The 12,473-nt window shown below is 45.0% G+C and overlaps 1 protein-coding gene across 2 annotated transcripts in view; it reads right to left on the bottom strand.

Annotated features, from left to right (window-relative positions):
* The window catches only part of LOC116972495, a 140,446-nt gene extending 128,627 nt beyond the window's left edge, over positions 1 to 11,819 (bottom strand). For both annotated transcript variants that reach the window (XM_033020276.1, XM_033020277.1), the window contains exons 1-2: positions 11,675 to 11,819; positions 2,331 to 2,505 (exon numbers count right to left, since the gene is read on the bottom strand). In XM_033020276.1, the coding sequence (XP_032876167.1) occupies positions 2,331 to 2,505; positions 11,675 to 11,755 (256 nt within the window). In that variant the 5' untranslated portion in view covers positions 11,756 to 11,819. The remainder of the gene's footprint in view (positions 1 to 2,330; positions 2,506 to 11,674) is intronic.
* Positions 11,820 to 12,473: the final 654 nt, after the last annotated feature.

Here is a 12,473-nt window from a genome sequence, read left to right as displayed (position 1 = left end):
ACCATATAACCATATAACAATTACAGCACGGAAACAGGCCATCTCGGCCCTACAAGTCCGTGCCGAACACTTATTTTCCCCAAGTCCCATCTACCTGCACTCAGAGCATAACCCCCCATTCCTTTCCCACCCATTTTCCTATCCAATTTATTTTTAAATGATAAAATCGAACCTTCCTCCACCATTTCCACTGGAAGCTCATTCCACACAGCTACCACTCTCTGAGTAAAGAAGTTCCCCCTCATGTTACCCCTAAACTTCTGTCCCTTAATTCTGAAGTCATGTCCTCGTTTGAATCTTCCCTACTCTGAATGGGAAAAGCTTATCCATGTCAACTCTGTCTATCCCTCTCATCATTTTAAATACCTCTATCAAGTCCCCCCTTAACCTTCTGCACTCCAAAGAATAAAGACCTAACTTATTCAACTCTGTAACTTAGTTGCTGAAACCCAGGCAACACTCTAGTAAATCTCCTCTGTACTCTCTCTATTTTGTTGACATCCTTCCTATAATTGGGTGACCAAAATTGTACACCATACTCCAGAATTGGTCTCACCAATGCCTTGTACAATTTTAACATTACATCCCAACTTCTATACTCAATGCTCTGATTTTTAAAGGCTAGCATACCAAAAGCTTTCTTTACCACCCTATCTCCATTAGATTCCACCTTCAGGGAACTATGCACAGTTATTCCTAGATCCCTCTGTTCAACTGCATTCCTCAATTCGCTACCATTTACCATGTACGTCCTATTTTGATTTGTCCTGCCAAGATGTAGCACCTCACACTTATCAGCATTAAACTCCATCTGCCATCTTTCAGCCCATTCTTCCAAATGGCCTAAATCGCTCTGTAGACTTTGGAAATCTACTTCATTATCCACAACACCACCTATCTTAGTATCATCTGCATACTTCCTAATCCAATTTACCACACCATCATCCAGATCATTGATGTACATGACAAACAACAGTGGACCCAACACATATCCCCGAGGCACCCCACTAGTCACCGGCCTCCAACCTGACAAACAGCCATCCACCATTACTCTCTGGCATCTCCCATTCTGCCACTGTTGAATCCATCTTGCTACTCCTGCATTAATACCCAACAATTGAACCTTCTTAACCAACCTTCCATGAGGAACCTTGTCAAAGGCCTTACTAAAGTCCATATAGACAACATCCACTGCTTTACCCTCATCAATTTCCCTAGTAACCTCTTCAAAAAATTCAAGAAGATTAGTCAAGCATGACCTTCCAGGCACAAATCCATGTTGACTGTTCCTAATCAGACCTATAGTTGATGAGGTTGGAGGAGGTGCAAGTGAACCTCTGCCTCACCTGAAAAGACTGTCAGGGTCTTTGAATGGTCGAGGGGGGAGATAAAGGGACAGGTGTTGCATCTCCTGTGGTTTCAGGGGAAAGTACCTGGGGAGGGCGTGGTTTGGGTGGGAAAGGACGAGTTGACCAGGGAGTTGCGGAGGGAATGGTCTCTGCGGTAAGCAGAAAGGGGTGAAGATGGGAAGATGTGGCCAGTAGTGGGATCCCGTTGGAGGTGGCGAAAGTGTTGGAGGATTCTATGCTCCCATTCCTTCTCTCCAGAGATGCTGCCTGTCCCGCTGAGTTACTCCAGCAATTTGTGTCTACCTTTGGAGTATTATGTTTGGTTATGGTCGTCCTGCTGAAGGAAAGATGTCACAAAGCTGGAAAGAGTGCAGAGAAGATTTACGAAGATGCTGCCAGGACTCGAGGTCTTGATCTACAGGGAGAGGTTGGGCCAGTTAGGAGTATTCCTTGGAGTGCTGGAGGCTAAGGCTTAGAGTAGGGGATTCAGGCACAAGAGGACATAGATTTAAGGTGAGAGGGGAAAGATTTAATAGCAACACAAAGGCTAGTTTCACGCAGAGGATGGTGGGTATATGGAATGAACAATCGGAGGAGGTAGTTGAGGCAGGTACAGTAACAACTTTGAAAAGACACGGACGGGTACCTAGATAGAAAAGATTTAGAGGGCTATGGGCCAAATGAGGGTAAATGGGACTAGCTTAGATGGGGTTTCTTTGGCTGAAGGGCCCAGACTCGACTCTGGCATGATGCTGTGTTCCAGAGCATTAAATTGCTACCACCCTATGCCACAATATACCATGCCTAAATTCAATTGATTATAACATGTAAACTGGGACAACAATTCATTACTGCAGTGCAATTTGTTTTGTATTATGGTATTGATTTATTATTGTCACATGCACCTAGATACAGTGAAAAACTTTGATTCTGTGTTAAAATATGATGAGGTTCTATGTAGATGAATACATAATATCTCACCTTGAGGCTGAAGTAGTGGTCCTTCACGCTGGAGGGATGCATAATTTAGGAATGGTGGAATCACAAGGATTAGAAGAAGATACTTTAAAATTGAGATGAGCCGAGAACAGATTCTCCACAGCGAAAATGAATCTGTGTTGGTTTCTGTGGAACAAACTTGTGGTGTACTGGGTTTCTAAAGGAGGAACAGATAAGTAAAACAAAAGGGTTAGCAAACAACAACATTTGATACTGTATAAACCACCAGGCGAAACTACAAGCAATGATAAAATAAAATACCACAGAATACAAAACACGGTGCTTTACCTCCTCTCCACCAAGTCTTCCAGTGCTTGTCTGTGAAACACTTGTACAAAGCAGAATAGGAAATGAAATTTCCATGCAGAGATTCATTCTTAAAATATTTAACAGAACTTACTGATCGTGCTATCTTGGCTACAACTTTCCACATTACTCTTTGATTTGTTCTTTTAATCTTTAGTTGTAATAGGTGATAATGGATTCATGGATATTCGTGAAGACAGAATAAACTTGAGGAGCTGAATGGCATTCTTATACCTTGTACCTTGTGGTCGCCACTTCCGAAGAGTCCACCAGGGACTATACTGGAATACTATTACGTTTTAGTTTAGGCAGAAGCTATTAACGAGGCTGTTCCCAGGACTCGAGGATCTAGGCCAGGGGTCGACAACCTTGTTCTGCATAGGGGCCAGGACGCATGTCTGTGAGCGGATGGCCAGCCACATCCGGCCCCCATCCCGCCCCGGATGGCAGGGATCAAATCACGTGTTCACAGATGGTAGACAAAAATGCTGGAGAAACTCTGCCGGCGAGGCAGCCTCATGCAATCCTTGCATGTCTCACCCACTGAGTTTCTCCTGCATTTTTGTCTACCTTCGATTTTTCCAGCATCTGCAGTTTTTTCTAAAACGTGCCGGCAGCTTAGCGCAGGATGCGGTACAACTAGAACTCGGCGTCGGCCCCTGCTGCTTGGGGCGCCCGGCCACTGCTCGGGGTGTTCTGCGGGCCGGATGATTACGGGGGAAAAAATCCGCCTGCGGGCTGAATGATTTCGGGTTACAGGCTGCATTCGGCCGGGGGCCGTAGGTTGCCGACCCCTGATCTAAGTTATAGGGAAAGATTGTGCAGGCTGGGACTTAGAACGCAGGAAGCTGAGGGGTGATCTTGTAGAGGTGTACAAAATCATGAGAGTAATAGATAGGGTGAATGCATGGAGACTTTTATCCAAAGTAGCGAATCAACAACCAAAGGACATAGGTTTAAGGCGAGGGGGGAAAGATTTTCAACTTTTTCCACACAGTGCTGGGTATATGGAACGAGGTATCAGCGAAGGTAGGTACCATAACAATATTTAACAGTCACTTGGACAGGTCATGGAGAGGAAAAGATCAGAGGGATATGTGCCAAACCTAGGCAAATGAATCAAGCTTAGTTTCATTTGCACCATGGTCAGCATGGATGAGTTAGTCCGAGGTGTCTGTTTCCGTGCTGTATAACTATTGGGGGGTTAAAAATCAGCAATCAGCAACTCATCTGAAACCACCTATTTACTGCTGCCTGTAATTGAAAATTACCCCAACACTAGTTAATGTTTCATTTCTTTTTTAGGTGTGTGTACAATCTATCTCATTCATCATCATCATTGTTGAAAACGCACGGTGCCTTACAATGCTATGTACGACAGTGATCGCAATTTTTACTGAAGTGTGGATGCCCGTTGGCTCGCTGGGTGCCCATCCGTGTTATCTCAAGCGAACCTGCTTATGGCCAGCAAATGGACTAAAGCCAACAAGATTACAAAAGTTAATCAGAGGCTCAATGGTGGCATTTTACTTCGGAATCACGTGAGTGACTACGTGAAGAACCCGTCCAGCATGCATGCGCGACATGAGCGTTCACGCAGTGCAACAGCGACGAACGGGAGTACAGGCGCTCCCGCTACAAGCTTAAAAAGGCGGAACGTCAGGTAAGTACTTACTCTGAGGTCGTAATTTACAAAACTTTGTTCTGCTTTGTGCACTCCAGATCAGGAAAAGCTGGAAAATGAGCAAAGCGAAACAGGGAAAAAAGACCGCCCCCCGTTCGACTCCAACAGAACAGGAGCATTCCATCAGTGGGGGGCGAGTGGCGGCACCTGGACCGCACACGCTGCGGTCCACAATCATTGATACCAAGCTGAGCCCAGTACCGCTAGCGCAGCCTGACCAACAGCAGCGGACTGGAGGTAAATCAAAAAGTAAATCAGACCGGCCGGTAATCTCTGATAACTCCAACGAGGAAGACTCGCCGCCTGAGAGCGGCAGAGGCAGCCGCATGAGCCGCATGGAAAGGCTCATGGAGCAAATGCTCCAGCGAGACTTGCTTCGGGAGCTGGAGCAGTCTCGCCAAGGGAATTCAGGCACTCCCGCACCAGTGCCTTACAATGCACTGGCCATCGCTTCCTCCTCAGCCGAGGGCAGCGTTGGCGACCAGGACTGGGCTGGTCAGGAACAGGGGTCACTGGCCGAAGATGTAGATAGGGTGGTAAAGAAAGCTTTTGGTGTGCTGGCCTTTATAAATCAGAGCATTGAGTATAGAAGTTGGGATGTAATGTTAAAATTGTACAAGGCATTGGTGAGGCCAATTCTGGAGTATGGTGTACAATTTTGGTCGCCTAATTATAGGAAGGATGTCAACAAAATAGAGAGAGTACAGAGGAGATTTACTAGAATGTTGCCTGGGTTTCAGCAACTAAGTTACAGAGAAAGGTTGAACAAGTTAGGGCTTTATTCTTTGGAGCGCAGAAGGTTAAGGGGGGACTTGATAGAGGTCTTTAAAATGATGAGAGGGATAGACAGAGTTGACGTGGATAAGCTTTTCCCACTGAGAGTAGGGAAGATTCAAACAAGGGGACATGACTTGAGAATTAAGGGACAGAAGTTTAGGGGTAACATGAGGGGGAACTTCTTTACTCAGAGAGTGGTGGCTGTGTGGAATGAGCTTCCAGTGAAGGTGGTGGAGGCAGGTTTGTTTTTATCATTTAAAAATAAATTGGATAGTTATATGGACGGGAAAGGAATGGAGGGTTATGGTCTGAGCGCAGGTATATGGGACTAGGGGAGAATACGTGTTCGGCACGGACTAGAAGGGTCAAGATGGCCTGTTTCCGTGCTGTAATTGTTATATGGTTATATGGTTATATGTTGGGAGTACAGGACCAGGAAGAGCTGCTGGGTGTGGTGAATCGCTACGTGGCTACACCACGAGCAGGGCGGCCGTTGCAGCCAAAACTGGCGGCCAGCATTGACTACCTGTCCTCCAAACCCCTACAAGAACAGGTAGTCAATGAGGCACTAGAACTCTACTCGCCTCCGGAGAACTGCATTTCGCTCAACGTACCCGCCGTTAACAGCCAAATCTGGGGGTACGTTGGGCAGAGTATTTGAAACCAGGAACTAAAATTGCAGCGCATCCTCAAGCTGCTGACGTCAGCCATAACATCCTATGCTCGTTCCGTGGATGGGGTGGACATGACCACCAACCAGCAAGACACCCTGGCTCTGCTGTGTAATACCCATTATGAAATCAACAACCTCCGCAAGGAGATAATAAGACCTGCCCTCAATCCCAAATTTGCAGGACTGTGCAAAACACCGGCCTCAGAGCCACAGATCCTGCTATTTGGTAAGGACTTGTCCAAACAAGTAAAAGATCTAGAGGTAGAGTCCAAAGCATTCGGCCTCATGAGGGCAGGCCCCGGAACGAGCAGACCCACACAACACAGACGGCAGTACCCCACCGCGTCCACCAGTCGGCGTCAACCTCATAAGACTGGTGAAAGCTCGGGGTCTGCATACCATCCCCGAAAGCCTTTTTTAGGCCAGTGCCCAGAGCGGACCCCATGGAAAATGCGCCACCCCCACCCAGCAGTACAACGACAGATGAGGAAACAGAAGAAAGGAACACACCCATAACTATGGAGGTAGGTGGGTCTGGTTCCTACCAGCATATAAAAAGTGGGGGAACTGTACTAACAGGGGGGAGATTACACCTGTTCATGGAGGCATGGAGGACTATCACAAATGATAGTTATATACTTAACTGTATTCGTGGATATGAAAAAGAATTCATTCAAGAAAATATGCCACCAGTTCAGCATGCACCCCAAAGGGTCTTTACCCTCTCAGTCAAAGAAAAACTAGAGGATCAAGCAGAACTGGTGAGGTTACTTACAAAGGGATGTTTGAGAAATCCAAACATGAACCTTTGGAATTTGTCTCAAATATATTTACCAAAAACAAAAAAGATGGTGGATGTCGCATCATCATTGACTTAACCTCACTAAATACCTTTGTTAAGTATATACATTTCAAAATGGAAACATTTGTAACTGCCAAACAACTGATTTCCAAAGGATACTTTATGGCAAGCATCGATTTAAAAGATGCCTACTATTCAGTACCCATTCAAAAGGATCATCGCAGATACCTGAAATTTACCTGGATGGGGCAACTATGGCAGTTTAAAGTGTTGCCTAATGTGTTAACATCAGCCCCAAGACTATTTACCAAGATATTAAAACCAGCCTTGGCAATATTAAGAAAACAGAGACATATTGTCATGGCATATCTTGATGAAAACCATGGAATTGGCTAAATCAGCTGTATTAGCTCCAAACAATTGTTTGAAACCTTGGGATTTGTCTTACATCCAGATAAATCTAAGTTGACGCCATCCACAACTATGGACTATCTGGGATTCACAATTAACTCAGTCCACATGTCTGTAACGTTGCCAAAAGATAAAGCAGCAGAATTGGCACAGACGTGTAACAATTTAATGGTTAGCGAACGACCAACCATCCGACAAGTGGCAAGAGTAATTGGCAAAATAGTAGCAGCATTTCCAGCTACACAATTTGGACCTCTGCACTATCAAAACGTACAAAGAGCAAAAGTGCAGGTGTTAAAACGACATGCAGGTCACTTTGACCGAACCATGAAATTACACATTGAAGCAATATCAGAGTTACAATGGTGGATAGAGAACATTTGGCATAGTTCTAGCCCTATCATCATCAATAACCCAACATTAACTATACAAACAGATGCCAGTGCTCAAGGCTGGGGTGCAATAATACCATATCCAGCACAGGTGGTAGATGGACTAACCTAGAATCATCTTTACTAGACACTGGGCATAAATTATTTGGAAATGTTGGGTGCGTTTTATGGTTTAAAAGCATATTCTACGAATATGCACCACCTGCATGTTCGTTTACAGATTGATACCACGGTGGTGGCCTATATTAACCATATGGGCGGAATAAAATCGATATCATGTGACAATTTGGTCAACATAATCTGGCAATGGTGTGTCGATAGACATATTTGGCTATCAGCAACTTACCTACCAGGTAAGCTAAATACAGTGGCAGACACCAGCTCACGCAAATTCAATGATAACACCGAATGAATGTTAAATCCTAAAGCATTTGCTAAAATTACAAAGCAATATGGCACACCAGATATCGATCTCTTTGCATCCAGACTAAATCACCAGGTACCAATGTATGTCTGAAGAAGGGTTTCGGCCCGAAACGTCGCCTATTTCCTTCGCTCCATAGATGCTGCTGCACCCGCTGAGTTTCCCCAGCAATTTTGTGTACCATTGTATGTCACTTGGGAACCAGACCCCGAGGCAGCAGGGATAGATGCATTCACGCTGGACTGGGGGAACTATTTATTTTATGCCTTTCCCCCCTTCTGCCTCATCAGTCGGGTACTACGCAAAATACAGATGGACTGACTCTGCTGCAGGTATTTTGATAGTACCCGACTGGCCTACACAGCCATGGTTCCCAGTAGTCCTCGACATGGTCATCGAAACTCCAATGACCATTCCCAGTAGCCCAGACCTATTGACTCACCTGGTATCAGGCATAAGTCGTCCATGCCATGACAGAATTAACCTACTGGGTTGCAGATTCTGAAAAGACCACTGCTGGGCCTGGGATTATCTGACAGGACCATCAACACGATGACAGCGTCCCACCGTATGTCCACAAGGAAACAATACCTATCGAGCATAAGGAAGTGGGAAAGATACTGCTCGAAAACTGGGACAACATACTCATCTACAACCGTAACTAATGTACTGGAGTTCCTGGCCGGCCTTCATCACTACAGCGCTATCAATACCGCCAGAAGTGCTCTGTCAGCCTACTTAAATCAGGCACCAGGACAACAGGCCATAGGGTCTCACCCGCTGGTGATCAAACTAATGATAGGGATATTCAACTCCAACTCCAACTAGACCTAGGTACACCCAAATCTGGGATGTCAGTGTTGTCCTGACATACCTAAGGGAATGGTCACCAGCCAGGTCTCTCACCCTGGAACAGCTAACCCTGAAAACGGTCATGCTGATCGCACTAGTCTCAGCACAAAGGGTCCAGTCCCTCCACTTACTGCGACTGGCCAACATGGTTATAACAACAGACTATATCACATTCACTATTCTGGAGCTGGTAAAGCAGAGCAGGCCAGGAACTTCAGGCCTAGTTATGGATTTCCGGGCATACCCACCTGACCCACAATTATGTGTCATGACTCATTTACTCGTATACATCAACACAACAAGAGATTCCCGAGGGAGAGAAAAAGCCCTATGGGTCAGCCACAAGAAACCTCATGGTCGGGTGTCGAGCCAACCCATCTCCAGATGGCTCAAGCAGGTACTGGGAGCTGCTGGAGTAGATACTGACATATATTCATCTCACTCCACCAGGGCAGCATCCACATCGGCGGCTAAAAGGATGGACGTGCCATTGGATCACATCCTGACTACAGCGGGGTGGTCCATGGAGAAAACATTCCAAACGTTCTACGATAAGCCGTTACCAACCTGTTTTATTTGCAGAAAGAGTTTTAGAATCTGCAAATATATAATTTAAGCCCGGGGGAGCATTATTTTCTTTTTGTTATTGTTTAATAAATACCATTATTGTTTTACAAACAGATTCATGGTTGATTGCGATAACATACTTCCTCCCTTGAATGACATCGGCAGCGAGTGAAGTATGAACTGTTACACGCTTTAAAATCTTCACGTAGTCACTCACGTGACTCCGAAGTGTTATCAAGTGTCCGTCGGATTAAATGCAGGGAGGATGTTCCCCTGATGGAGGAGGCTTCGAGCAGGATCTAGTCTGGGACTGAGATGTGGAGAGGGCAGTGAGAATTTGGTGTTTTTGCTTCCGGAGGGCTGTGAAAGCTGGAGATATGGTTCATTCACGATAGTGATCAAGAGATTTCGGGACATTAAGGGAACAGTGCTGGAATACGGCAGTGAAGTGGAAGATTAGTTGTGATCTTAATGAAAGGGCGGGTTTAAACGAGTCTGGCAGGGGATGAGAGCCAGAGCAATATTTTGGCTGATGGGGAAATAAAGCCTGATAAAGATGTTAATGTCAGATAGGAGATAGACTAAACTGTATTTATTTTAATGTAATACACCTCGACAAGAATAGTGAGGCAGATGAACTAATTACGTGGATGATGCAATAAAGATATTACAGTCCTAACATAAACAATGTTGGGAGAGAGGTTTGACAGGCAGCTCGAAGTTCCAGGGTATGGATGCTACAGGGTGAAATAGTTGCAGGTAAGAAATGAGGGTGAGTTGTATTTTTGATGAGGGAAGACATCACACCAGCACACACAGAGGATATTCTTGGTGGATTGTCTGTGAGGCTATATGGGTGGAACTTAGAAATTGGAAGGGGATGATCACTTTGATGGGGTTGTATTATCGGCCCCCCAATAGTCAGTGGGTGTTAGAGGAGCAAATATGTAAAGAGATCACAGATGGGTGTAAGAATAATAGGGTCCTAATAATAGGTGATTTTACCTTCCCTCACGATGATTAGGAAAGTGATTGGACAGGATAAAATTTCAGAAGTCTGTGTTGTGAAAACCAGGAAGGTTTTCTTAAACAATATATAGAGCGATCTATATGAGGGGGCGCAACACTGGACCAACTATTAAGGAATGAGACAAGGCAGGTAACCAAAGCCATAGTAGGGGAACACTTTGGGACCAGTGACCATAATTCTGTTAGTTTTAAAATAGTTATGGGAAAAGGCAGGATATAGCCTCACAGACAATCCACCAAGAATATCCTGTGTGTGCTGGTGTGATGTCTTCCCTCATCAAAAATACAACTCACCCTCATTTCTTACCTGCAACTATTTCACCCTGTAGCATCCATACCCTGGAACTTCGAGCTGCCTGTCAAACCTCTCTCCCAACATTGTTTATGTTAGGACTGTAATATCTTTATTGCATCATCCACGTAATTAGTTCATCTGCCTCACTATTCTTGTCGAGGTGTATTACATTAAAATAAATACAGTTTAGTCTATCTCCTATCTGACATTAACATCTTTATCAGGCTTTATTTCCCCATCAGCCAAAATATTGCTCTGGCTCTCATCCCCTGCCAGACTCGTTTAAACCCGCCCTTTCATTAAGGTCACAATTAATCTTCCACTTCACTGCCGTATTCCAGCACTGTTCCCTTAATGTCCCGAAATCTCTTGATCACTATCGTGAATGAACCATATCTCCAGCTTTCACAGCCCTCCGGAAGCAAAAACACCAAATTCTCACTGCCCTCTCCACATCTCAGTCCCAGACTAGATCCTGCTCGAAGCCTCCTCCATCAGGGGAACATCCTCCCTGCATTTAATCCGACGGACACTTTAAGAATTTAAATTTTCATTGTATAAATTTAATGTTATAAATTCATAAATATACATTTGCTGTGTATCGTCAAACCTCAGTTGTGTCGAAGCTATGTTGAGAAATACTATTTCTATTCTGCAGAATGCAACTTCTGTTGGGCCCGTGAAATGTGTTTTTTTTTTTCACTGCTCAGCTATGAACTCCTTGGGCTTTTCAACAGTTGGGAGCTGAAGATGGAGGGGGTTGTCATCTCACGCGATCAAAATCCAGGCGCAATTAAGGCAGAACTAATGCAATTTCTTGGCAGTTTCCATACACTACCGAAATGTTACTTAGCAACTCCAGCTGGTGAGTTCCGAAGAAATAAGTGACATTGTTTTCAATAGAAATAATATTGTTTTCAATAGAAATATGCAGTGCCCGCCAATATACTTGTACTTTTGCAAAACAGCTGCCTCAGCGCCGGTGCACGCTGCTTACACTGCAACAGAGCTTGTCCACCACAGCGAGATATTTCAACGGGGAGATCAGTACCAGAGACGCGCACATTGCTTCTTCCGGGCCTGGCCTTGCTTAGATTCTGCCCAGCACAATTACCTGCTCTATGGGTTTCGGTTTTAGACTTGGCGGCGGCGGCGATGGCACATTCTGCCTCCTCTTCGACACTCCTCTCATCATTCCGCTGTCCACGGCCGCTTCCGCACTCGCTTGCGTGCGTCAGCGACGAGAGGCTGTGCCAAACCACGTCCACGCTAGGAGCTCCACCGTCTCGGCTGCAACGTGCTGCCGGCAGCATTTGCTGAGTGGACTGTAAACCTGAGGTGGAAATTATACATTCACATACCAACTTGTAATCCTGTGCCGGTGTATCATTAGATACAATGTTAACTTAACGTTTACTGTCTGCATTTCATTCATGATACGACCATTGAAAAAAAATGAATAATAAATATCTTCCAGTTAATCAAAAGCTTTTCCCCTTGTGATAGGGTCAAAGAGTGATACGGTGTGGAAACTGGCACTTCGGCCCAACTTGCCCACACCGACCAACATGTCCCAGCTACACTCATCCCACCTGCCCGCGATTGGCCCATATCCCTCCAAATTTATCCTATCCATGTACCTCTAACTGTTTCTCAAATGTTGGGATAGTCCCTGCCTCATCTACTTCCTCTGGCAGCTTGTTCCGTACACCCACCACCGTTTGTGTGAAAAAATCTGGATATTTGGATAAAGATTTCTGCGAAATAATAGTGGTGCATACAAATTTCTGTGACCATTTTACTGGTATAAAAAATGTAATCGGCCCATGCTTGTATGTATCAATCCACGTTCATGCCATTCGATATGAGTGAAGATCAAATATTGCTACCCTAAACACTTGAAGTAAAAGCAC

The sequence above is a fragment of the Amblyraja radiata genome, chromosome 4, assembly GCF_010909765.2.
Source record: "Amblyraja radiata isolate CabotCenter1 chromosome 4, sAmbRad1.1.pri, whole genome shotgun sequence".
NCBI lineage: Eukaryota > Metazoa > Chordata > Chondrichthyes > Rajiformes > Rajidae > Amblyraja > Amblyraja radiata.
The sequence above is the reverse complement of the archived record's forward strand: the minus strand, read 5'-3'. Positions and strand labels throughout refer to the sequence as shown.